Here is a 21,639-nt window from a genome sequence, read left to right as displayed (position 1 = left end):
GTTCTCCCAAAGAAAGAGAAGATGTGTGGGAGGGCAGTATTCAAACTCGAAGAAAGTTGAGAAGAAAAGAGAATGCTAGAGAATACCATATTTCATTCGTTTTATGTGTCAGAAAAAAATATCAACAGAATGCACCTTGGTATCTATTCATGTTGTGGTGACTATTTGTCTGTGCCCCAGATTTCGCTACTCCAGAGTGCACGACCCAAAAAATGAAAAAAAACTGCGAGGCGAATCGGATATATTACCACCTTCTCATCCAATAACTTGTACATAGTCGCCACCTAATATGTTGCGCCAGTCTGTTTTGAGGCAGATTAGCTATGCCTCGGGAGCCAGATCTTTGTCTGTGTCGGCCCGCTATAGCAACAAAGCCAAGTCGCCCTTGGAGGTTTTTTTCCAAACCTTCAAAGAAGAAGTCAAGAAATCCAACGAGCTCAAAGACAACATTAAGGCTTTGCAGGATGAGACGGGAAGAGTGGCCGAAAGTGAGGCTTTTAAGAAGGCGAAGGAGGCGTATGACAGAGCCCAAAAGGGAAGCTCGGCTGCCGGCAAAATGGCCAAGAAAACCGCTGAAGCCGTTGGTGATGTAGCACAGAAAGCGTGGGAGTCTCCGGTCGGAAAAGGTGTGAGATATACTGTGAAGACCAGTGCCGAGGCTGCCGATAAGGCTTTTGAGCCTGTCAGAAAAACCCAGGTGTACAAGGATGTGAGTAACGTTATTGATGATGGCTCATCCACAGCATACGGAGGGTTTTTGACCAAGGAACAACGAGAAGCCTTGAGAAAGAAGGAGCTAGAGGAAAGATTAAAGAGCGGGAAAGTTTGGAAACCGGTGAAGGAGAATGAAGAAGCAGGGGGCGCTTTGATAGCCACTGACATCAAACCAACAGGACCTACGATGGGCGAGAAATGGGAACAATTCAAGCTTCGGTCACCTATTGGTCGTGGTATAGTCTTATTGAAGGAGAAATGGGACGAGTCAGAAAACGGCTTAATCTCGCTCGTGAGAACCATTGTCGAAAAAGTGACTGGTTTCTTCTCCGAGACAGAACAAGCCAAGGTGATCAAGCAATTCAAACTCATGGACCCAACTTTCCGTGTTACTGACTTCACCAGAACTTTGACCAACTACATAGTTCCAGAGTTGTTGGATGCTTACATCAAAAACGACGAAGCGGTATTGAAGCAATGGCTCAGTGAAGCTCCTTTCAATGTTTGGCAAGCTAACAACAAACAGTTTGTTCAACAAGGTTTGTTTTCTGACTCAAAGATATTGGATATCAGAGGGGTTGATATTGTCACTTGCAAGAGCTTGCAACCCAATGACGTTCCTGTCATCGTTGTTAGTTGCCGTGCTCAAGAAATCCATTTGTTCAGAAAGGCAAAGACCGGAGAGATTGCTGCTGGTACAGAAGACCACATCCAAATGAGTACATATGCTATGGTCTTCACCCGTATCCCAGAAGAGATGGGCAACGACGTTACTGAGGGCTGGAAAGTCATTGAATTTGCCCGTGGAGGCTCGAGACCTTTCCACTAATTTCTGTCACATATGATGCATGTCTATAAGTAAATAGTTGACTGGACATAGAAGTCGGGACTATATGTACACTAGGTACTATGCTTGTTGTAACTTCCGTTTATCGTAGATTTTGTGTGGATGTGTATTACTCAAAGATTGGTTGAGGTTATTTAAAGATGCGAAGGTAATAATAAATAACCTCACACGACAAAAGCAGAGGAGAACATGTGGTAAATAAAAGATGGTCACAAAAACATGTTCATAAACATTAGGCTAAACTATTTGCCTTTTTAGGCTTCGATCGGTGTAGAAGTATTCGATTGTATACTTACCAAATGGATCTCAAGACACCTGTGCACCATCTCAGACACGGTGTTTCGAAAAAAAAAAATACCAAATCAACCTGTTATCAGCTACTGGCCTCTGCGAAAATGTCCGACGGGTTTGCTACAAAGGAAGAGGTTGACAAAATTTTTGCCAAGTTAAGACAAAATCCAGCTAACCAAGTTTGTTTTGACTGTTCGAACAAGAATCCAACCTGGACGTCGATTCCGTTTGGAATTTTGCTTTGTTTAGAATGTTCTGCAGTGCATCGTAACTTGGGTGTCCACATTTCCTTTGTCAAGTCGCTGAACTTAGACCAATGGCAGCGTATCCAGTTGAGACATTTCAAGTTTGGCGGCAACCAGGTGGCCAAGGATTTCTTTGCTAAGAACGGCGGCTCCCAGTACATAAATGGGAAAAGTGATCCAACCACCAAATACACTAGTCCTGTGGCAAAGAAGTACAAGGAGAAATTGAAGAAGACAGCGCAGCAGGATGCATTGAAACATCCCGATATCGTGACCTTAGATGATAGCCTGGACTCGTTGCTGTTGGTTGATGGATCTTCGAACAGCGCGTCTACAGATGATTTTTTCTCCAACTGGACAAAGCCAATAGCGTCTAGTCCATCTCCTTTAGGATCCAGATCGGGCACTCCTACTCCCGCCGAGGAAATCATTCCCAAGCGGTCTGCCGCTCCGCGGATTTCGACTGCTAGAAGCAGTACGAAAAACAATACCACTACTGCCAAAAAATCCATCTTGTCGGGCAAAGGTGGTGGACCAAAGACAGCACGTGCTAGAAAAATCAAGAAGGAGGAGGAAGATATTGATTTTGACGAGATTGAGAGAAAAGCTAAACTAGAGGCGGAGGAAGCAAAGAAATTGGGTTACAATCCTGCAACCGAAGTTACTCCTGCAGTGCCCGTGGTAGCTAAGAAGAACAACAGCTTGTCTTTGGGATCGTCATCTGCTTCGAAGGAAGAAAGTGCGCCTGTGGCCACTCCAATCCAAGAAACTACAGTGCAAATCCAAAAATTGGGATTCGGCATGACCCAGGGTGCCAATGTCACTACGAATGAAAACACCAAAAAATACAAGGAAGTCAAGTACACTGGAGAAGTTGCCAACAAGTTTGGTGTGCAGAAAGGTATTTCTTCCGATGAGTATTTTGGACGTGGACCACGTTTTGATGAATCAGCAAAAGCGGAGGCTCGTCAAAAACTCAAAGAATTCAACGGTGCCCAAGCCATTTCATCAAGCTCTTACTTTGGTGAAGATGAACAGGCTCAGATGGCTGGACCTGCGAGAGGACAACAGGGTCTTGGATTGGGAAACTTGGAATCTGCCGCCAAGGACTTTGCCTCTAGATTTTCAGGAAACGCCAACCAGGATTTAGACGTTTTAAAGGATGCGTTGGAAGACGGAGCCAACAAGCTTGGAGGCTTTTTGCGTGACTTTTTGCGCTAACATATAATTACAACATTGGAAAGCATGTCGGAGTAATAACGTCTGGTGTATGTGTTGTAGACGCGAGCATGAGTGTACAAGGGAATTACGAGTTGTGTACAATAAATCAGGTTGATACGAAAGCTGGTAATTCAAATTGGGGGTACTCTCTAATCATGACCCGAAAGTTCAAAGATGGAAGCAATTAACTCTTCTCATAGACTATCCAAAGGTCTAGGCCCACCACTCACTTGTAATGCCCTAGTAGAACCTCGTATAATGTTTTATGGATTACTCAATCAGGTGCTCGTCCATACTAATACCTTTTATCTACTACTCAATGTCTGCGGAGATTACGTAAGGTCAAGAAAAAAATCAATCATTTTCGTAATGCTGGTAAATACCATCCATACAGTCACATCATTCGATTGCATACCAGCAGAACATATGGAGAGCAAGCTTGACACTTGCGCATTTCTGGGCCACTGCGCAAAGACGCGCAGAACATTTTCACCAATGTCACGATACAACAAAACACACTCGAACCATGATTAGGCTTGGCACATTTTCCCCACCACCATAGTGCAGTTGTCTAACAAACGGAGCAAGACCAAGTAATGTCATGCCTGCACCGGTAACCGGTTCTCTACAGATCGGATTTAGACTTGACTACTTGACGGAAGGTGTGTTTCCTGTTTGGGCCCGCACAAATTTTCTTGGGGCCAATGCACCCCGCCATGGTGCCTTTTCCATTAAGCGTGTGTTATATGCCTATGAAGGCAAAAAACCCGCGCCGCCTGCTTAGATTGCTGCCCCATCTTGACACACCACTTTGACAGAGCGGAAACTCGGTGACACAGGAAACCGAAGCGATGATTTTTCGATTGCTGGAGGCGAGCGCTCGCTTCAGGCAAGAATGCACTGGTTAAATCCGGTGGACGAATGATAATCCGTAAAAAGAAAGCATGACATGACACACGGAACGATGACCAAAAAAGCCGTAGATACCAAAGGGCACGTATGCAGGACACGGTGGCTGATTGCAAGGCCACTAAAACTTGACTCTGCACCCTGAAAGAAACCTCAAACGGAAACATTGCTGTTTCGCGGCGAACCTGACGTGATGCCACCACCAGATTAAAATTCGCCAAAAGAAGACTCGGAATCGATAGCTTGGTTACTCCTTTCCCCTATACCAGTGACAGGGTTTACCGTACCTTTTTTTTTCGTTCTTCACCTTCCTATCTAGGTGGCTGGCCCTGGGGTATGCCGGTATGAATTTCGGGAGAATTCCTACCTTTTCCCCGGGTTTGTCTCAATACTCCACATCCCGCATTTCGCGCATGCAGGACGCGCATGTCTGGTTTGTAATTCTGTCCCCAAACACAATGTCCCAGTTCCGAGATCTGGGGTTACCGCCAGTCACCGAACCATTCCCACCCAGAACATTTCGGGACTTTTTTTAGTTCTGCCAAACGGGGAACCAGACGCTAGGCTGCGTGGCTCCTTCATCCTTCTTCTCATGACATCACTAGTCACCTCCACATCCTGCAGACAAGCCTCATGCACACCGTCTCTGCCGCACTTGGGTGCAAATATTAGGAAAGATAAATATAAATACCTCCCACTTCCTGCCTTGAGCGCTGTTTTTTCTCTTCTTTTTTTCTCATTCTCTATCTCAACAGATTCGCAATGTCTGAAAAGAATTTGACCGAGTCTCTTCACCCTACAGACTCCTCTTCTGGGGGGTCGGTCAAGAAAGATTACCACGACGATCCTTTGGTGTTGGCCCAAACTGAACGTGAAGGTGAGCGGGGAAACATCTTGTCCCAATACTCCGAGAAACAAACCATGCAAATGGGAAGGAACTATGCCCTCAAGCATGGCTTGGATGCTGATCTTTTCGGCAAAGCTGCCGCTTTGGCTAGAGCTCCTCTTGACTTCAACTCAATGCAGTTTTTGTCAGAGGAGGACAAGATTTCTCTCAACACAGAGTTGACAAAAAAGTGGCACATTCCTAAGAAGTTGGTGGCTGTCATTGCTTTGGGTTCGATGGCCGCTGCCGTGCAAGGCATGGACGAGTCAGTTGTCAACGGTGCTACTTTGTTTTATCCAAAAGTGATGGGTGTTACAACTATGAAGAACTCCGATTTGATTGAAGGTTTGATCAATGGAGCTCCGTACCTATGTGCATCCATTTTTTGCTGGACGTCAGATTTTTGGAACAGAAAGATGGGACGTAAATGGACAATTTTCTGGACTTGTTTAATCTCCGCAGTCACTTGCATCTGGCAAGGTCTTGTGAATTTAAAATGGTACCACTTATTCCTTTCTCGTTTCTTTTTGGGTGTTGGTGTCGGTGTGAAATCTGCCACTGTCCCCGCATACGCTGCCGAAACCACTCCTGCTACAATTAGAGGTTCATTGGTCATGCTTTGGCAATTTTTTACTGCTGTTGGCATCATGTTTGGTTATGTGTCCTCGTTGGCATTTTACTATGTTGGTGACCATGGAATTTCTGGGGGTTTGAACTGGAGATTGATGTTGGGATCTGCTTGTATTCCAGCAATTATTGTCTTGTTTCAAATTCCTTTTGTCCCCGAGTCCCCTCGTTGGCTCATGGGTAAAAACAGACATGGCGATGCGTTTGAGTCTCTTTGCCAGTTGAGACATACCAGGTTGCAAGCAGCTCGTGATTGCTTCTATCAATTTGTTTTGTTGAATGAAGAAGGCAGTTACGAAGGTATTCCTTACTACAAGAGACTTTATGAGATGTTCACCATTAGAAGAAACAGAAATGGTGCTCTTGGTGCTTGGGTGGTCATGTTTATGCAACAATTTTGTGGCATCAATGTTATCGCATACTACTCATCTTCCATCTTTGTGGAATCCAATCTTTCAGAGATCAAGGCCATGTTGGCGTCTTGGGGTTTTGGTATGATCAACTTCTTGTTTGCAATTCCCGCCTTCTACACCATCGATACATTTGGTCGTCGTAAGTTATTGTTGACCACTTTCCCATTGATGGCTATATTTTTGCTTTTGGCCGGTTTTGGTTTCTGGATTCCAAAGCATAAGCGTGATGGTAGATTAGCCTGTATCACCACAGGTATCTATTTGTTTTCTGCTGTTTATTCTTCAGGTGAAGGTCCTGTTCCCTTCACATACTCCGCTGAAGCCTTCCCCTTGTACATTAGAGACATCGGTATGGGATTTGCCACAGCAACATGTTGGTTTTTCAACTTTATTTTGGCCTTTACATGGCCACGTCTTAAGAACACTTTCAAGCCTCAAGGTGCTTTTGGATGGTATGCTGCCTGGAATATTGTTGGATTTTTCCTTGTGTTGTGGTTCTTGCCTGAGACTAAGGGTTTAACTTTAGAAGAGTTGGATGAGGTGTTTGGCGTGTCGCTTAGAAAGCACGCGCTGTACAGAACTAAGGAATTAGTTCTTAACTTCCGCAAGTATGTTATGAGACAAAAGGTTGAGCCTTTGCCTCCCTTGTACGTGCATCAAAGATTGGCTGTCACCAACCCAGACTGGAACGAAAAGACAGAGGTGGTGCACGAAGAGGAGATTTAATTCTGCTACGACTATTGTATAATGTAATTAATGACTGAGATATTCAAATACTTGTAAAGAAAAGAATAGGTATTTTTAGCCACATATGCACTTGTTTTGGGAGTTGTCACATTGTTCAGTTGTACATTGTTTGCAGTTCGGGGTTCAACTTGAACTGTTCATGCTCTCGCGTTTTTTCTCACTTTGCGCCGTCGGTAATTTCCGATAACAGTCTTATCGCGAATCTGTTGAGTTATCTCCAACTGTTATTCTGACATGTCCCTCAACAAAAAATACCTTTACTATCTCTCTGAGTATCCGCTTCTTACTAAATCAGCTACTGCTGGAACATTTGCTGCTCTCAACGAAATTTTAGCTAGCGTTATTGCCAGAGACTTTCGAAAAACCACTATACAAATATGTGGGGAAAAACGGGAAGTTCGCCATGTTTTGAGTCCCAAAATCTTGCTGATGGTGGTTTACGGTTCTATGATCGCCACGCCAATCTCACATCAACTTTATAAGATACTCAACCGTGTCTTTAGAGGTAAATTGTCCGCTCCAATGAAGGTCTTACAAGTTTTAGCTTCTCTTTGCACGATTTCACCCATTTTGTCTGCTGCATACGTTTCATGGCTATCTTTGATCAATGGATACCGGCCGGAGTCGAGAAACTTGCGTCAAGAGTTGCTTCGTATGGCTCATGTGGTTCGGTCAGGCCTTAAGAAAGGTTTCTGGGCCATTTACAAGTCTTCTGCACAAACATCAGTGGTGGCGATTACAGTTGCACAAAACTTTCTTCCGCCAACTCTTTGGGTCTCTTTCTTTACGTTGGTGTACTTTGTGGTGGGCACCGTGCAAAATACTCGATTCAAATTGAAGCAGAGAGAACAAGAACAGTCGCAAAAGAAGGACTAGATTTTCAAAATGGATAGAAAATATTACTCTCCACCATCAATACTATTGAAATACAGCAAAAATGTAACGCTTTGGTGCGGAAGACCTTAGCACCCTTCAAAATAATTACTCCAAACTTCATTTCCATAAACCCCACGCCCGTTTACCGTGGCCTGCATACACACATACCCCATTTCCAGACTAATGCAACAAAGTTAACATATCAGTTATTAGGTATAGCCGACTGTTCGATAAAGCCCCTCAAACGTTCGGGTCGCTGCATCCGAGATTCTGTGTGCTAAAACCGATTCTCTGATAGGCTTAGTAATAAGCAAGGCCGTGTGGAGAGCCCTGCACAATGCTTACTGTGGGGAGCAAGGAAAATACACCAACCATCTTTTCTTCCCATGTTTCAAATCGCCAACGTTTCGAAAAAGACTTTACTTTCTAATTCAGCATTCGCAGCCCGCAGAATGCTCACTGCCCAAGCTGTTGTTTTCACTGAACACGGTGAACCTAAAGATGTTTTGTCTACTCAAACCTATACCATTGACGAAAACAACCTAGCTGCCACGGAAGTTGTTGTACGGACATTGGGTGCTCCGGTAAACCCTTCGGATATTAATCAGATCCAAGGTGTCTATCCCAGCCAGCCCGAAAAGACCACTGCGCTCGGAACCTCAGCCCCGCTGGCTGTGGCGGGTAATGAAGGCTTGTTTGAAGTTCTCCATGTTGGAAAGGACGTCACTGGGTTTGCTCCAGGTGATTGGGCCGTGCCTACGAGCGTAAACATGGGCACATGGCGCACCCATGCGTTATGGGACCAGGAACAAATCATGAAGGTGCCAAATCCAACGCAGTCGCAGGAGCGGGGTAAGACTCCGCTTACGATTGCCCAAGGAGCAACACTCTCGGTGAATCCGCTCACTGCGTACTTGATGCTAACAAACTATGTCAAGTTGCGCCCAGGAAAGGATTGGTTTATTCAAAATGGAGGCAATTCTGCAGTGGGAAAATTCGCTTCGCAGATGGCCAAGCTTTTGGGTTTCAACTCGCTCTCTGTGATTCGTGACCGGCCAAATTTGGAAGAAGTTGCAACAGAGCTTCGTGAGAAGTATGGTGCAACTAAGGTGATCACCGAGGAGCAGAACAGTCTGAGGGAGTTTTCTGCCGAAGTCAAGCTGTGGTTGAAAGAGACAGGTGGCGAAATCAGGCTTGCCATGAACTGTGTGGGAGGAAAATCTTCCACTGCTGTGGCACGCAAGTTGTCACCCAATGGTATCATGTTGACCTATGGTGGAATGTCGTACCAACCAGTGATTTTACCCACCTCGCTTCACATTTTCAAAAACATCACTAGTGCGGGATTCTGGGTCACCCAGTTGTTGAAGGGCAACCCCGAGTTAAAGCGCGACACCATGGACCGTGTGATTGCATGGTATGAGGCGGGCGAGCTTGTTGATTCTCCTTCCATTGAGAAAAAGTATGAAGGTGATTTGGCAGAGACTTTCAAACGTGCTGTGGCAGACAGCAAGGATGGAAAGCAGATTGTAACGTTCTAACTGCATTAAATACTCAGCAATAGTTGCTGGGACAAAAAGGTGAATATTGAAGCTGAATACATTTGATAAAGTACTACGCATTGTATTAGTTGACATTAAAACGTGTTGAACCGGAGAGTTGTAGGAGAGGGTGTCTTGGAAAAGTCAAGGAGTGATTAAAGGGCAAGGATGAGAGCAAAATAATGGGGCTTCTAGCCCAAGATTTATCCTCTGCAATAAAAGGCACATTTTACAATAATAACGCATAATTATACAAAATGGAAATTGATATTATGAGCAAACCGTCGATAATACCTAAAAATCTTTTGAAAAAGAGACCATCAATCAAGGAAGTATTCAAGACAGAAAAAGAAACGGAAGCGTCAGAAAGAAGCCCTGGCACTGAGTCAACATTCGTCGATATCTCTTGTGTGCATATAGACGTGCGGAACTTCTCTTATCTATCTACAAGGTTATTGGACAGAATCAAGAACAAAATGAAAATGCCAAAGGAGAAGGAGCCGCAAAGCATCCAAAACGGAAGGAGACGACTAGGGCAGTGGCCTAGACTAACAGGGCTCCTCTAGAAAATAAAAACACCACTCGTCTGCAGGGGCCGAAACAGGCCGGAGAATTCCGCGCACCGGCGATCGCCGTCTTAATTCTGGCACATCTGCACACCCAATCAATAAACGGGCCGGTGTGCTATTCTTGGGAAAATCAAGTAAGTGAAACTTAGTGTCTCCACATTTCTCCGCGTTATTTCCTGTTTATTTGCGTGTTTGTGTGTGTTTCGTTTCAGATCGCTTAGCATAGTTTCTTATCTCAGTTCCAGATAAGACTAATTATTCGTTGATACGAATCTCCGTTGCATATCCTAAACAGCTCGTTCAAGCTCGGGTACGCTCCCATACATTGGAAGTATTGACCAAGTTAGAGTCAGGAAACTCGCCAAATTACTTATCGGCCTATCACCAGCCTTAAGGTTGCACTATCTCCAAATCCAGGTCTAAGCCACTGTTGGCTTAAAGAACACGAGGACTTGCTTCTGATCCAAGCCCACAGATCCAAAGAATCTACTGCACAAATTCAACCGATTGGCACATTCGTCATGACCAATAGCATTCCTGTTGACGGTAGCGTAATGGACGGAAGCGTTTCGATCGACGGGCAGCTTTCGCCCTATTCGCACCACGGCGTGCACTGCGCGCTCGCCCTGTCGCACGTTCTTCTCGGCGGGCGGTTGCGCGCGGCGACCATCATTTTCTCGCCCGTGTCTGGGTCCATTCTCCACGTGGCCCCAGGCATTCTTCTGCACGCGGACGAAGTTATCGCGCGGTTTGACGTGGGCGAGCTCCGTGACGTGTCGCCCAAAGTCATCATGCCCGGTTTGGTCGACGCACACGTACATTTGAATGAGCCTGGCCGCACCGAATGGGAAGGTTTTGCCTCGGGCACACAAGCCGCTGCCGCGGGCGGAGTCACTACAGTGGTGGACATGCCGTTGAACGCAGTGCCGCCCACCACCACCGCCGCGCACTTTGCCCAAAAAATCGCCGCCGCGCGCGACCAAACTTGGGTTGACGTTGCCTTCTGGGGCGGCTTGGTGCCAGACAATTTGGACGACTTGCTCCCTTTGATCCGCATGGGCGTTCGTGGGTTTAAAGGATTTTTGATTGATAGCGGTGTTGACGAGTTCCCCGCCATTACTCCCCGGTACATCGAACAGGCTATGCGTGTGGTGGAAGGCGAGCGTACGGTTTTGATGTTCCATGCGGAGATGCAGCCCCATAACCGAGTGCCAGTCTACGTGGAGCAAAGTGCGGGCGCGCCCCGTTTGGTGCGCGCTGCGTTTGAGGTGGGCGAAGACGATGATGAAACGCCCGACATCAGCGACCATGAAAGCCACGACGCCTACGTTAATGGCCACGAGAGCAATGGCGTTCTTGGCAAAGAGCTTTCGAAAGCAAACGTGGCGAATGGGGCCGACGACGTGGAAAGTCTTGAACGCACAAAATCGTCAGAGTCGCTTGACGCTTTAGACCTAGGCATGTCTGCGTCCTTCATTTCGCGCGCACCGGCGCCCGTGGTGGAGCTTCTTGATTCGCACCGCGCGCCCAGCTCGGATCATGCGCTCTGCCGCTTGCCCCATAACCACGCGGGCCTGATCCAGCCACAGGATCTTTCCCATGAACAAGCTCTTGCGTTGGCCAAGTCGCCATATCTTCAGGCGTCGGAGCCCCAGTTTGGTCGGCTTGCGCGCTTGGCCAACCCAAACCACGACCAGCTTGCGCGTAACCAGTTGACACTGCCGCTCGCGAAGCCGCTCGACTTTGACTCGCACAAACTTCTTGAAAACGCAACCGACCCATTGCTGTTGGCCCGTGCCGACGACCATACTTTGGACTCCGTCGATGCCACTTTGTACGCGTCGTTTCTTGCCTCCAGACCCGACAGCTTTGAAACCACAGCCATTGCCGAAATCATCTCTTGCCTGATGCAGAATCCGCGTGTGCCGCTCCATATTGTCCACTTGGCCACCCATGAGGCGGTGCCATTAGTGCGCGCGGCCCAAGCTCGAGGCTTGCCTGTTTCTGCGGAAACTTGCTTCCATTATCTTTCGCTCTCGGCGGAGAAAATATCAAACTGCTCGACACACTTCAAATGCTGTCCGCCCATCCGCACAGATGCCAACCGCAGACTTTTGTGGCGGGCATTGCGTAACGGCGTTATTTCCACTGTGGTTTCGGACCATTCACCTTGCACGCCGGACTTGAAGGGCTTGGACAAGGGCGACTTTTTCTCCGCGTGGGGCGGCATTGCATCGGTGGGCTTTGGCTTACCCATCTTGCATACTGAAGGCCAGAAAATGGATCCGCCTGTTACCGTGGCCGAAATCAGCGAATGGTGCCTGTGGAACACCGCCAAACAAGTGGGTTTGTCTCACCGCAAGGGGAAAATCGCCGTGGGATACGACGCCGATTTATGTGTATTTGACCCAGAAGCAGAGTACGAAGTGAGTAATGCGGAAACTTTCTTCAAGAACAAATTAACCGCCTACGATGGAATGCGTTTGCGCGGGCGCGTGACGGAAACTTGGGTTCGCGGCCGCACTGTTTTCACTTTGAAGGCGGGGCATTCGCGCCAGGCCTTGGGCCGGTTGATCTTGGAGCCCCGCACAACATGAGTCCGCGGGAAAGGAAGATGAAGCATCTGAAGGTAAAAAGAAAACACGAAACGGTGGCAGTATAATAAGTAAGCAAAGGAATGAATGAATAGAGAGAACAGCTAAGGGTGAGAAAAGAAACAATGAACGTGAAAAGTACGGAAAACGTAAGAATAATCATCACGACTCGTTCTACTGTATATCTTCACATTACTCCACTTCCAAACTTTAGTTATCGTTGGTCTGGATGATACATTGAAACAGGCCGTGATATCCATTGTCACGATATATTGACATAGGTCCTATTTATTCGCTTTTGTAAATCCCAGACACTCTGCCTTTCCACAATCGTTAAAGCGCACAGACATATCATCACCTGCACACCACTTTCTTCATGGCTCTTGAAGACGAACTCAAAGAGTTACTGGACTTATTCGACGAAAAAGACAGCCAGATCGCCGAAAAACGGCGTGATGTGCTTCGAACAGCCAGAGAAAATGACATCTCTTCTTTCCCTTCCGACATGTCTGTTCTTTCAGCCTTTGATGACGTTTTGCTGTGCTTCGCTTTGGGCGGTCAGGTTCGGAACTATTACAGGTACGGAACATATACGACGTGTCAGGAGCAACGAGAGAAGTTATGGTTTGCCATGTGGCACGGATCTGTCTCAGAAAAAGAAATGGACGTCGACCGGGTGGCCCAAGATCCTCGCGAGTTAGAAAGAAGAAAGAAAGTGCAAGAGTTTTACAAGCAAAAGCTCTTGGAAAAGAAGCTGCATGGAAGCTCCGAGGACATTTGGGATGAGCGTTCGACTCTTCTTAATAGACCCTTCAAGGAATGATGCAATGATGGAGTTTCTTCGTCGCATGTTCATTTGTATATATTGGTTTGATGCTACTGCGAAATATAAGGTTAGAGAAGAGGTAATGAAGAATGAAGAGAGGATACAGTTATTATAATAATGTACTAGTTGTCTTTACCACTTTACGTCAACGAGTGCACAGACAGGTAAAGAATCGGATATCTAACGAAGTACACTAACAATACTTTAAAGTATATCAAGTCTGATGCTGATTCGAGTGGTATACCACACATTAAGCTCAGCAGCAGTACTTATGTATCAGTGGTTTCTATACAGAGGAATATGATTAAACATCAGAAACCCCATTCATCCAACCTGGAAATACTGATTGAAGTTGAATAAAACCCTAGATTTGAAGATATTTTGAGGGTTTGGAGCACTGGCTAAGCATGAACTTAGTCTATGGTTTAGAGACAACTGGGTTCTCGTCTTGTAATCATGGTAGTAAAACGGTGTGTTGAGAGGAATTGAATGCAACTCATCCGTTACCATACATGTTCAAGGCATTACTTACTGTTAATACCGACACACCTCAGCGGATAGTACAATGATTGACTTCTATGTTAGTAGTTCTAATCAATTCAAATACTAGTCAGATGGAGGCCCTTGACTTGAAACATCTCGTGGGTCCCAAAATTCTGTTGTCTTTTAGGCGGAAGAAACAAGTGAACTGACCCTAGTAGTCGAAGGGGTAACCAAATCGAACAGCAGTCATACTAATGAGGAGGAATGCGTCTTTTCACCTCCTTACACGAGAGCCGCGAGGCATACGTCTTAATTCTTTCTGATTGTGAATAGCTAATTGTACATAGGACAGCTCACATAACAACGCAACCTTTCTTTTCAGGCTCATTGTCGTTGGCACCCTTGGGTCTCGCATTAAGGGCACAACGTGCGGCTTCGGAAAAGGCCTCGTTGACACCACGGTTCTTTTTCGCCGAACACTCAAGATAGCGCAAGGCACCGACCTTTTTCGCAACAGCCAAACCCTCGTCATATGAAATCAAGCGCTTCTGCTGTGCGTAGGGGCCGGAATTTTGCGAATAAGGATTAAACAGCTCATCCTCACGGACTTGCGCCTCTTCTTCCTGGTTTCTCAAGTCGCACTTCAAAGCAACCAAAACGAGCTTGACACCTTCACAGTGATCGGCAATCTCGCCCACCCACTTCAGTTGCACATTCTCCAACGAGTCTGGCGAGTCGATGGAAAAACACAACATGATACAGTGGGTATCGGAGTACGACAAGGCCCGCAAACGATCAAACTCCTCCTGGCCCGCGGTATCCCACAAGGACAATTGCACAGACTGGCCGTCGATGAAAATGTCATGCACGTAGTTTTCAAACACCGTAGGCTCGTACACTTGTGGGAAATACCCGCGCGTGAACACATTAAGTAGCGACGTCTTACCGCATGCGCCATCGCCAAGAATGACAATCTTTCGCTGTACTGAAGGTTAGTTGGAAGAGCTAAGGGAAACAAAAAGAGCTAGAATGCTTTCCAGTACATACTGCTTTTGGTGCTGCTACCACAAAGAGGCATGATAGAGTGTGAGCGCTAATGTTAGGTGTTGATTATGCATGTTTCTCGAGCGGAATGCGCAGGTCGTGCGGCACGCACTTTGGTGGTGGATCGGGCCATATATTCTGGGAAAAAAAATGAAATGTAGAGAAGAAAGAAAGCTCAAATGTACTGAAATAGAGAGCGGATAAGGTATCTTCGTGCTGTCTACCATTCATATTTCTCTGCCGATGCTTTGCGTCGTCTTTAGACTGTTTCCGAGCGCCATCTTTCCATATGCCTCGTCTACTGGTGACGCCATCGAAAGTAGCAAAGGGAACCTATGCCCAGTTTCCCTCTTCCATAAGGACAGAACAAGTCGACGTTTCTCGCCGAATTGGTCCTGTCAGTTGACACATGGTGGTTTCTGTTATCGGTGTTCGCGCACGTGATCGCATGCAGCGATGGCTAGTGGAAAAAAAAGCTCATCACATCTAACATCAAAAACCGCATAGGCACAAAACACCCCGGACTCTCGAAAGCCGTACTTTTTTTTTTTTTCTCTTCCCACAATGTCCGGCCCCTTAATCTGCGCCCGATATGATCCGTCGTACACCTACATGGCGTCAGTGATCCAGGCGCTAGACCAGCACCAAATACGAGTGGAGTCGCTTGTTCTTTCCCAGGACCTGCTAAGCACCCTGCTAACTTTGAACAAAGGCGCCAAGTTGTCAACTTTGGAATGGATTTCCTCCGACCGCATTGCATTGTGCCAAACTAACGGCACTGTTCTCATCTACTCCCCATCTTCCAACAGCATAGAAGGTGAGCTTGAAAGTCCGACTTCTGTGGCCATCTCCGACTTCCATTTTTCTCCAGTGACCCACACAGCATGGGTCTCTGACATCAGCGGAACAGTGTTCGAGTGGGACCTTCAAGACTTCAAGCTTTTGCAGAAATTTGCCCTCAGCGACATGCTTGACACTACAGAGAAGATTTCCAAACTCTCTTCCACCAGCTACGACGATGAGGCTCATTTGCTTATCGGAACACACAACGTTTACTTGGTGGATATCTTTGCTAAGAAGATCGTTAAGACCTTTCCCGCTCATGTGCAGCCCGTCACTGCTCTCATGCCTGTCCCGGGTAATTCAGATTTGTTCATCACTGCTGCAGAGGAAGACCGGTTTGCCAACATTTATTCCATTGCTAAGGGATCGACAAAAGCAGTCTTAGCAGCACAATCCCCAATCCAACAGGTGGCTGTCGGTGTGCATGAAAATGATTCTATTGTGGCAGTCATCGTAGAGGACAGAAGTCTTGAGATCTTCAAAGACCCATTCTGCTTTGAGGCCTCCCCTCAAGAAACATCCAGAAAGAAAAGAAAACAGCTTGCCTCCATGGTACAGTCCAAACACAGCGACGCCAGTCTCAAATTTGCTAGACCCGAAGATGAAGTGAGAGGACCTGATGATGAAAACTTGCCCTTGTCGGCTGTTGCTGCTACAGACAGTGTGTTGCATGTTTCGTGGTTGGAGAACGCCTCCATCTCGCGCTTTGATACTTTGCCTTGGCTCACGGCCTCTGGGGAGTTTGCATTCTCTGGTTCTAAGACTATTCGTAGAAGCAAGCAACAAATTAAGCAACCCAGCAGAACCGAAAAAGGACATGATTCTGCTGCTGGAAGACACTACAGTGAGACACATACAGTGATTACTGAAGGTACTGCTTTTCAAAATGATTTGGAAACCGGCGATGACGACGAAGAAGAAGAGTCATTAGCAGACAGGTTGAACAAGTTGAATGGTGGAAACAGCACAAAAGAGGAGGTTGGGAAGAAGAGGCTCAACAGACACACGTCAGGTACATTGACGGTTGTCCTTTCGCAGGCATTGAGAAACAATGACCACTCATTATTAGAAACTGTCTTGTGTAACAGAGACCCCAGCGTGATTCAAAAGACAATCAATAGACTTGATTCTTCCTTGGCCATTATCCTTTTGGACCGTTTGGCCGAGCGTCTTACCCGTCAGCAGCTGAGATTCGAGCAGTTGAATTTCTGGCTCAAATGGATCATCATTATTCACGGTGGAGTGTTGTCTTCGATGCCAAATATGAGCAACAAATTGGCCAGCTTGCATGCTATCTTAACCAAGAAAGCGCAGCAATTACCTCGTTTGTTGGAGTTGCAAGGCAGACTCAACATGATGCAACAGCAAAACCACTTGAGGAAAGAAATTTTGGACGGCTCTGTCGTACAAGATGACTACGACGATGCTGATACTGATGTGGAGTACGTGGAAGAAGTGGATGATGCCATTGAAGCTGGCTTGATAGATAGTGACGAAGACCTTGATATGGAAGCCGCAGACGATTACGACGAGATGATGGACGAAGAAGACGAAGGAGAAGAAGTGGCAGAAGGAGACTTGGCTGAAGATGAAGACGGATTGAGTGATGTGGAAACTGCGGTGGAAAAGAATGACGTCTTCGAAGAGTAATCATGTATAGTAATAGACCGCCATGCGGAGAATACACACAGATGCATTGGTCTTACCGTGTGACATTATGTAGATTCTGTTTCCCTTCTATGCCGTTAGTGGACAGACACTTTTGCATTAATTACTTTAAATTGAGTCCAGTTCTGTGGGTGTATTCTATGAGATATGAAACATGAGATGTCGAAAACTTTGCACAAAGATGCAAAACCGGAAGTTGAAATATTTCAGTTCCATACTTCCTATATAAGCTTGTCTTCACAGTCTGTGTAAGCCGTCTCAAAGATATACGGCTACATGTCTAGAAAAGATAGAGAGATGCGACTTCTGTTGAGAAGAAGCTACAGTGATGTATATCCACACGATTTATATTTCACGTTCCTCTAACTTTCTAGCATGTCTCTAATATCAGGTTTCCGAAGATGGGTTTCGAAAGGTGCCGTATGAACGGCACTTGGTTATCACCAACGATGAAGTGAGCACGTCTCTGCTATCGTAGAAGGTGCCACGTCGATGCCATGGCAATGCCATGACCATGTCTTTTATTGACTTTCAGTAATCGCTGTACGCTCATCTTAGACAAAGGCTACTTCACTCAAGTATATAAAATCACAACTTTTCTCTTTTGGGATGGTTTCTTCTCTAAGGATCGTCCCATGCGTACAGATCAATCCTAACTAATCATTATTGATTAAGATGCCCAACCCAACTGTCCTCACTGATGATATTCACTCAAGCTGATCCTTAAGTGACTCACTGAATTGGTTATCGCTCTACAAACAAGAATCCGGGTGTGTGCATAAGGCTGACACCATTGCACACTGTATTTCACAACTTCTCAAACCCAGACCGCGAGTCAAAACAGCGAATAATGGCTCACTCCAATTGGCGATCTGTATACTTCATCACTTGGGGGTTGCGGATTCTCCTCGCTATTGGAGGGTCATATATCCACCCAGATGAACATTTCCAATCTTTCGAAGTCTTGCTGTCAAGATTCTTTGGATTTTCCACCAACATTCCATGGGAGTTTTCCAGCGTCAATCCCGCCAGAAGTTACGTTCCATTGCTTGTTACATACTACCCAGTGTTGAAAGTTGCTGAGCTCTTTCAACTTCTGCCTATCCAGTCGTATTTCATTGCTCGTCTTGCGCTTATGGTGCTATCTTGGATAGTTATAGACTTGTGTCTCTACAAGATGCTTCCGACCAAGCAAGAGCGTATCAAGGCCATTTATTTTACGCTGACATCATACATAACACATGTCTACCAAAGCCATACATTCTCCAACTCCATTGAAACGATCTTGGTTGTATTATGTGTTTATATGATCAACGAGTTGCGCTTTCTTTTGAGTACACCAAGTGAAAAAGTCCGCAACACGGAGATCGCCACACTTGGCCTTGCCATCGGTGCTTGTGCTAGCTTTGGTATTTTTAACAGAGTGACATTTCCTGCCTTTCTTGCCTTGCCGTTTTTCATTTACGCTAAATGCGCTTTGACTTGGATATGGCTACCCGTTCTTACGTTACTTTCCTTTGTGTTTACAAGTTGTGTCTGTGTTGTGGTGGATACTCTTATTTACAAACGTATCTCACTTCTGATCTTGGCACAGAATCCTTTCAACTGGTCGCAATATGTATTGACACCGTTAAACAATCTAGTGTATAACTCGAATTACGCTAATCTTTCACAGCATGGAATTCACCCATACTACGCCCACATACTCATTAATCTTCCTCAGATCATGGGTCCAGGTTTATTGTTCTTGTTTTGGAGATTTAAAAACAGATACTATCAAACAACCCCTTTTCTCAGTGCCGTTGGCGCTCTAATTGTGCTCTCTTTTGTTCCTCACCAAGAGTTACGGTTTTTGATTCCTGTGGTACCTCTACTCTGTTGCTGTTTCGATTTAACAGTGTTCCTGGAAACACCGGGGTCGACTCCGGTACCCGTCACTCTAATCATGAACTCGTGGCTTGTCTTCAATCTAGTTCTTTCCCTTTTAATGGGCATATATCATCAGGGCGGTGTTGTACCAGCGTTGTCTTACTTTCAAGAGAGATTTTATGCCAAAAATGAAACAGGAGTCACCCAAATATGGTGGCGGACTTACTCTCCTCCAACCTGGTTGCTTGGCGACATGTCCAATTCAACACAATACCTTGATCTAGCAAATGCGTTTTCACCAGGAAGTAAACCAAATACGGTGATAGATGCTATGGGAGCGGAATACGAAAAAGTTCAATCAGCACTTGATTTTGCCAAAAGCGTAAATCCACAGCAAAGGATATTCTTGGTCACACCAGTTGCTTCCTACAAGCAATTTTTCAATGCTTCTCTCTTCAATGAGACATGGACATACCCTGCACATTTGGATTTAGACCACCTCGACTTTTCCAAAGCGCAAAGCTTACAACTTGGTTTGGGGATTTACGAGCTTCTTTAATAATTATGTTACATATGTGCGCTTACTTGTAGAAGTCAAATTTGTCATGCTCGGTGCCCGTCTTAACCTGAGCCGCATAAGCCTCTTCCAAGTCGCTTTGCAAAATCATGTATCTGTTCTTTCTAACAGCACGCAAGCCAGCTTCTTGCATAATGGCAGCGATCACCGCACCAGACAATGGATCGTTTCTAACGATCAACGAGTCCAAATCCACTTCAGGTGCCAAAGCCATTTTTGACGCGACGGTGGAGAAGATCAACCGTCTCTCTCTTCTGTCTTTCAACGAGGGGAACTCTATCTTTCTGTCCAATCTTCCTGGTCTCAACAACGCTGGGTCTAATGTGTCAGCTCTGTTGGTAGCCATGATCACCTTCACATTGGAAGTCTGGTCAAAACCATCCATTTGGTTCAACAATTCCAATAAAATTCTCTGCACCTCACGATCAGCACCAGTCTGCGCGTCAAATCTCTTTGTGGCAATGGCATCAACTTCGTCAATGAAGATGATGGCAGGCGAGTTTTCACGTGCTAATCTGAAGACATCTCTTACCATTCTTGGTCCTTCACCCAAGTATTTCTGCACAAACTCCGATCCATTGATACGAATAAATGCCGCAGTAGTAGAGTTGGCTACAGCTTTGACCAACATCGTCTTACCTGTACCTGGAGGACCGTAGAGCAACACTCCACGAGGTGGGTCGATACCAATCTGGGAGTACAAATCGCCTTGAGTTAAGGGCAATTCAACAGCCTCGCGAATCTCTTGTTTCTGAACATCTAAGCCACCGACATCCGCATATGTCACGTCGGGTTTTTGATTGTCGCCCACAATGGAGATCGACGAGTCTGCTTCTGGAGGCAAAATGTCTACCAAAGCGTTGGAGTGGCGATGCAAAGCGACAGATGAAGAAGGCTTCAACAATTCTCTGTCTAATGTAGATAATATTCTCACGACATAGTTGGACCCTGTAGTACTGGACACAATTCCCGTATTCTCGTCGATGGGTTCCAAAAACTGGCCGATCACCAAAGGAACGGATCTAATTCTCTTCACTTCTTCTTGTGCACGAACCAACTCTCTTTTCAAGTGGCGCTGTTCATCCTTGATATAGTCTTCTTGCAACAACAACAAGTCCAATTCCTTCTCCAATTTTTTCAACTTGACATACACATCTTGCTGTTCCTCTTGGTGGGGCGCATTCCACTCTTTTGATTTGGGAAGCGCCAAAGCGGGCACCACGGGCATTTGAATTCCAAGCTCTTCCATGTTTACGTTCTGTTCTGTGAAAGTTAGAGGTGGAAAAAAATGAAAGCGCTGGTTGGAGAAGTATAATAGTAAGCTGAATGGAGTCTCGCATAAGGTGGAGTTTCGTGGCGAGCTCTTGTGCACCACACGACCCGCCACTAACTAAGCAATGGAGGAAGCAATTGGAAGCATTCGGTACAGCAAAACCAAAAGCACTTTTAACGGTTGCTTTTGAAAGCTTCTCCAAATTGATCTATAATGTCTGGAGCTAAGTTTGGAGCCGTTTTATTTTACCGTGCTTCTCTATCATGTTAACATTCGTAGTTTCGGTGTTGTGAGCGTACCCCACGGCACCGCCTATGGCCATGCTCTTATTTTGTTTAGGTATGATTCGTAGACGAAATGAAAGTGTTTCAACTTCTCTACTGACCACCTGGTTTTTTTAACGCAGCAGCTAAGTTCGAAAAGAGAGGTGCTAGAAGCTCAAAGGCTACTTTCGCCAATCATTTATTATCAAATAACTTGATGATATACTTACAAGTAACCGGATCACGTACGCTAAATAAGTGTCTCTATGTATTTATTATCTCTTCTGTGTCATTTGTTTTGTTAGTGTGAAAG

The 21,639-nt window shown here is 45.8% G+C and overlaps 11 protein-coding genes across 11 annotated transcripts; 9 read left to right on the top strand and 2 right to left on the bottom strand. All coding sequences in view use genetic code 12, as the record gives it.

The window, feature by feature from the left end:
* Positions 1-289: 289 nt before the first annotated feature.
* On the top strand, positions 290-1,543 carry TIM44 (protein translocase subunit; the record flags this gene model as incomplete). Its single annotated transcript, XM_002619687.2, has 1 exon — positions 290-1,543. One exon carries the CDS (start codon positions 290-292, stop codon positions 1,541-1,543), a length of 1,254 nt encoding a protein of 417 aa, XP_002619733.1.
* Positions 1,544-1,956: 413 nt separating this feature from the next.
* On the top strand, positions 1,957-3,318 carry GLO3 (ADP-ribosylation factor GTPase-activating protein; the record flags this gene model as incomplete). The annotated part of the gene is made up of 1 exon (XM_002619686.2): positions 1,957-3,318. The coding sequence occupies one exon, from the start codon at positions 1,957-1,959 to the stop codon at positions 3,316-3,318; it is 1,362 nt and encodes a 453-aa protein (XP_002619732.2).
* Positions 3,319-4,989: 1,671 nt separating this feature from the next.
* HGT19 (Hgt19p) lies at positions 4,990-6,879 on the top strand (the record flags this gene model as incomplete). Its single annotated transcript, XM_002619685.2, has 1 exon — positions 4,990-6,879. The coding sequence occupies one exon, from the start codon at positions 4,990-4,992 to the stop codon at positions 6,877-6,879; it is 1,890 nt and encodes a 629-aa protein (XP_002619731.1).
* Positions 6,880-7,134: 255 nt separating this feature from the next.
* FOB63_000836 (uncharacterized protein) lies at positions 7,135-7,776 on the top strand (the record flags this gene model as incomplete). Its single annotated transcript, XM_002619684.2, has 1 exon — positions 7,135-7,776. One exon carries the CDS (start codon positions 7,135-7,137, stop codon positions 7,774-7,776), a length of 642 nt encoding a protein of 213 aa, XP_002619730.1.
* Positions 7,777-8,162: 386 nt separating this feature from the next.
* Positions 8,163-9,317, top strand: ETR1 (Etr1p; the record flags this gene model as incomplete). Its single annotated transcript, XM_002619683.2, has 1 exon — positions 8,163-9,317. The coding sequence occupies one exon, from the start codon at positions 8,163-8,165 to the stop codon at positions 9,315-9,317; it is 1,155 nt and encodes a 384-aa protein (XP_002619729.2).
* A 1,090-nt stretch (positions 9,318-10,407) lies between these two features.
* On the top strand, positions 10,408-12,483 carry DAL1 (allantoinase; the record flags this gene model as incomplete). The annotated part of the gene is made up of 1 exon (XM_002619682.2): positions 10,408-12,483. The coding sequence occupies one exon, from the start codon at positions 10,408-10,410 to the stop codon at positions 12,481-12,483; it is 2,076 nt and encodes a 691-aa protein (XP_002619728.2).
* Positions 12,484-12,856: 373 nt separating this feature from the next.
* Positions 12,857-13,303, top strand: FOB63_000833 (uncharacterized protein; the record flags this gene model as incomplete). The annotated part of the gene is made up of 1 exon (XM_002619680.2): positions 12,857-13,303. The coding sequence occupies one exon, from the start codon at positions 12,857-12,859 to the stop codon at positions 13,301-13,303; it is 447 nt and encodes a 148-aa protein (XP_002619726.2).
* An 839-nt stretch (positions 13,304-14,142) lies between these two features.
* On the bottom strand, positions 14,143-14,867 carry RHO3 (Rho family GTPase; the record flags this gene model as incomplete). The annotated part of the gene is made up of 2 exons (XM_002619679.2): positions 14,143-14,774; positions 14,837-14,867. 2 exons carry the CDS (start codon positions 14,865-14,867, stop codon positions 14,143-14,145), a joined length of 663 nt encoding a protein of 220 aa, XP_002619725.1.
* A 530-nt stretch (positions 14,868-15,397) lies between these two features.
* On the top strand, positions 15,398-17,326 carry UTP5 (Utp5p; the record flags this gene model as incomplete). The annotated part of the gene is made up of 1 exon (XM_002619678.2): positions 15,398-17,326. The coding sequence occupies one exon, from the start codon at positions 15,398-15,400 to the stop codon at positions 17,324-17,326; it is 1,929 nt and encodes a 642-aa protein (XP_002619724.2).
* Positions 17,327-18,194: 868 nt separating this feature from the next.
* SMP3 (glycosylphosphatidylinositol-alpha 1,2 mannosyltransferase) lies at positions 18,195-19,772 on the top strand (the record flags this gene model as incomplete). Its single annotated transcript, XM_002619677.2, has 1 exon — positions 18,195-19,772. One exon carries the CDS (start codon positions 18,195-18,197, stop codon positions 19,770-19,772), a length of 1,578 nt encoding a protein of 525 aa, XP_002619723.2.
* A 22-nt stretch (positions 19,773-19,794) lies between these two features.
* Positions 19,795-21,039, bottom strand: PR26 (proteasome regulatory particle base subunit; the record flags this gene model as incomplete). The annotated part of the gene is made up of 1 exon (XM_002619675.2): positions 19,795-21,039. The coding sequence occupies one exon, from the start codon at positions 21,037-21,039 to the stop codon at positions 19,795-19,797; it is 1,245 nt and encodes a 414-aa protein (XP_002619721.1).
* Between the last annotated feature and the right edge of the window lie 600 nt (positions 21,040-21,639).

The sequence above is a fragment of the Clavispora lusitaniae genome (genome assembly GCF_014636115.1).
Source record: "Clavispora lusitaniae strain FDAARGOS_655 chromosome Unknown tig00000003_pilon, whole genome shotgun sequence".
Classification (NCBI taxonomy): domain Eukaryota; kingdom Fungi; phylum Ascomycota; class Pichiomycetes; order Serinales; family Metschnikowiaceae; genus Clavispora; species Clavispora lusitaniae.
Note: the sequence above shows the minus strand (reverse complement) of the source record. Positions and strands in the feature narration are given on the sequence as shown.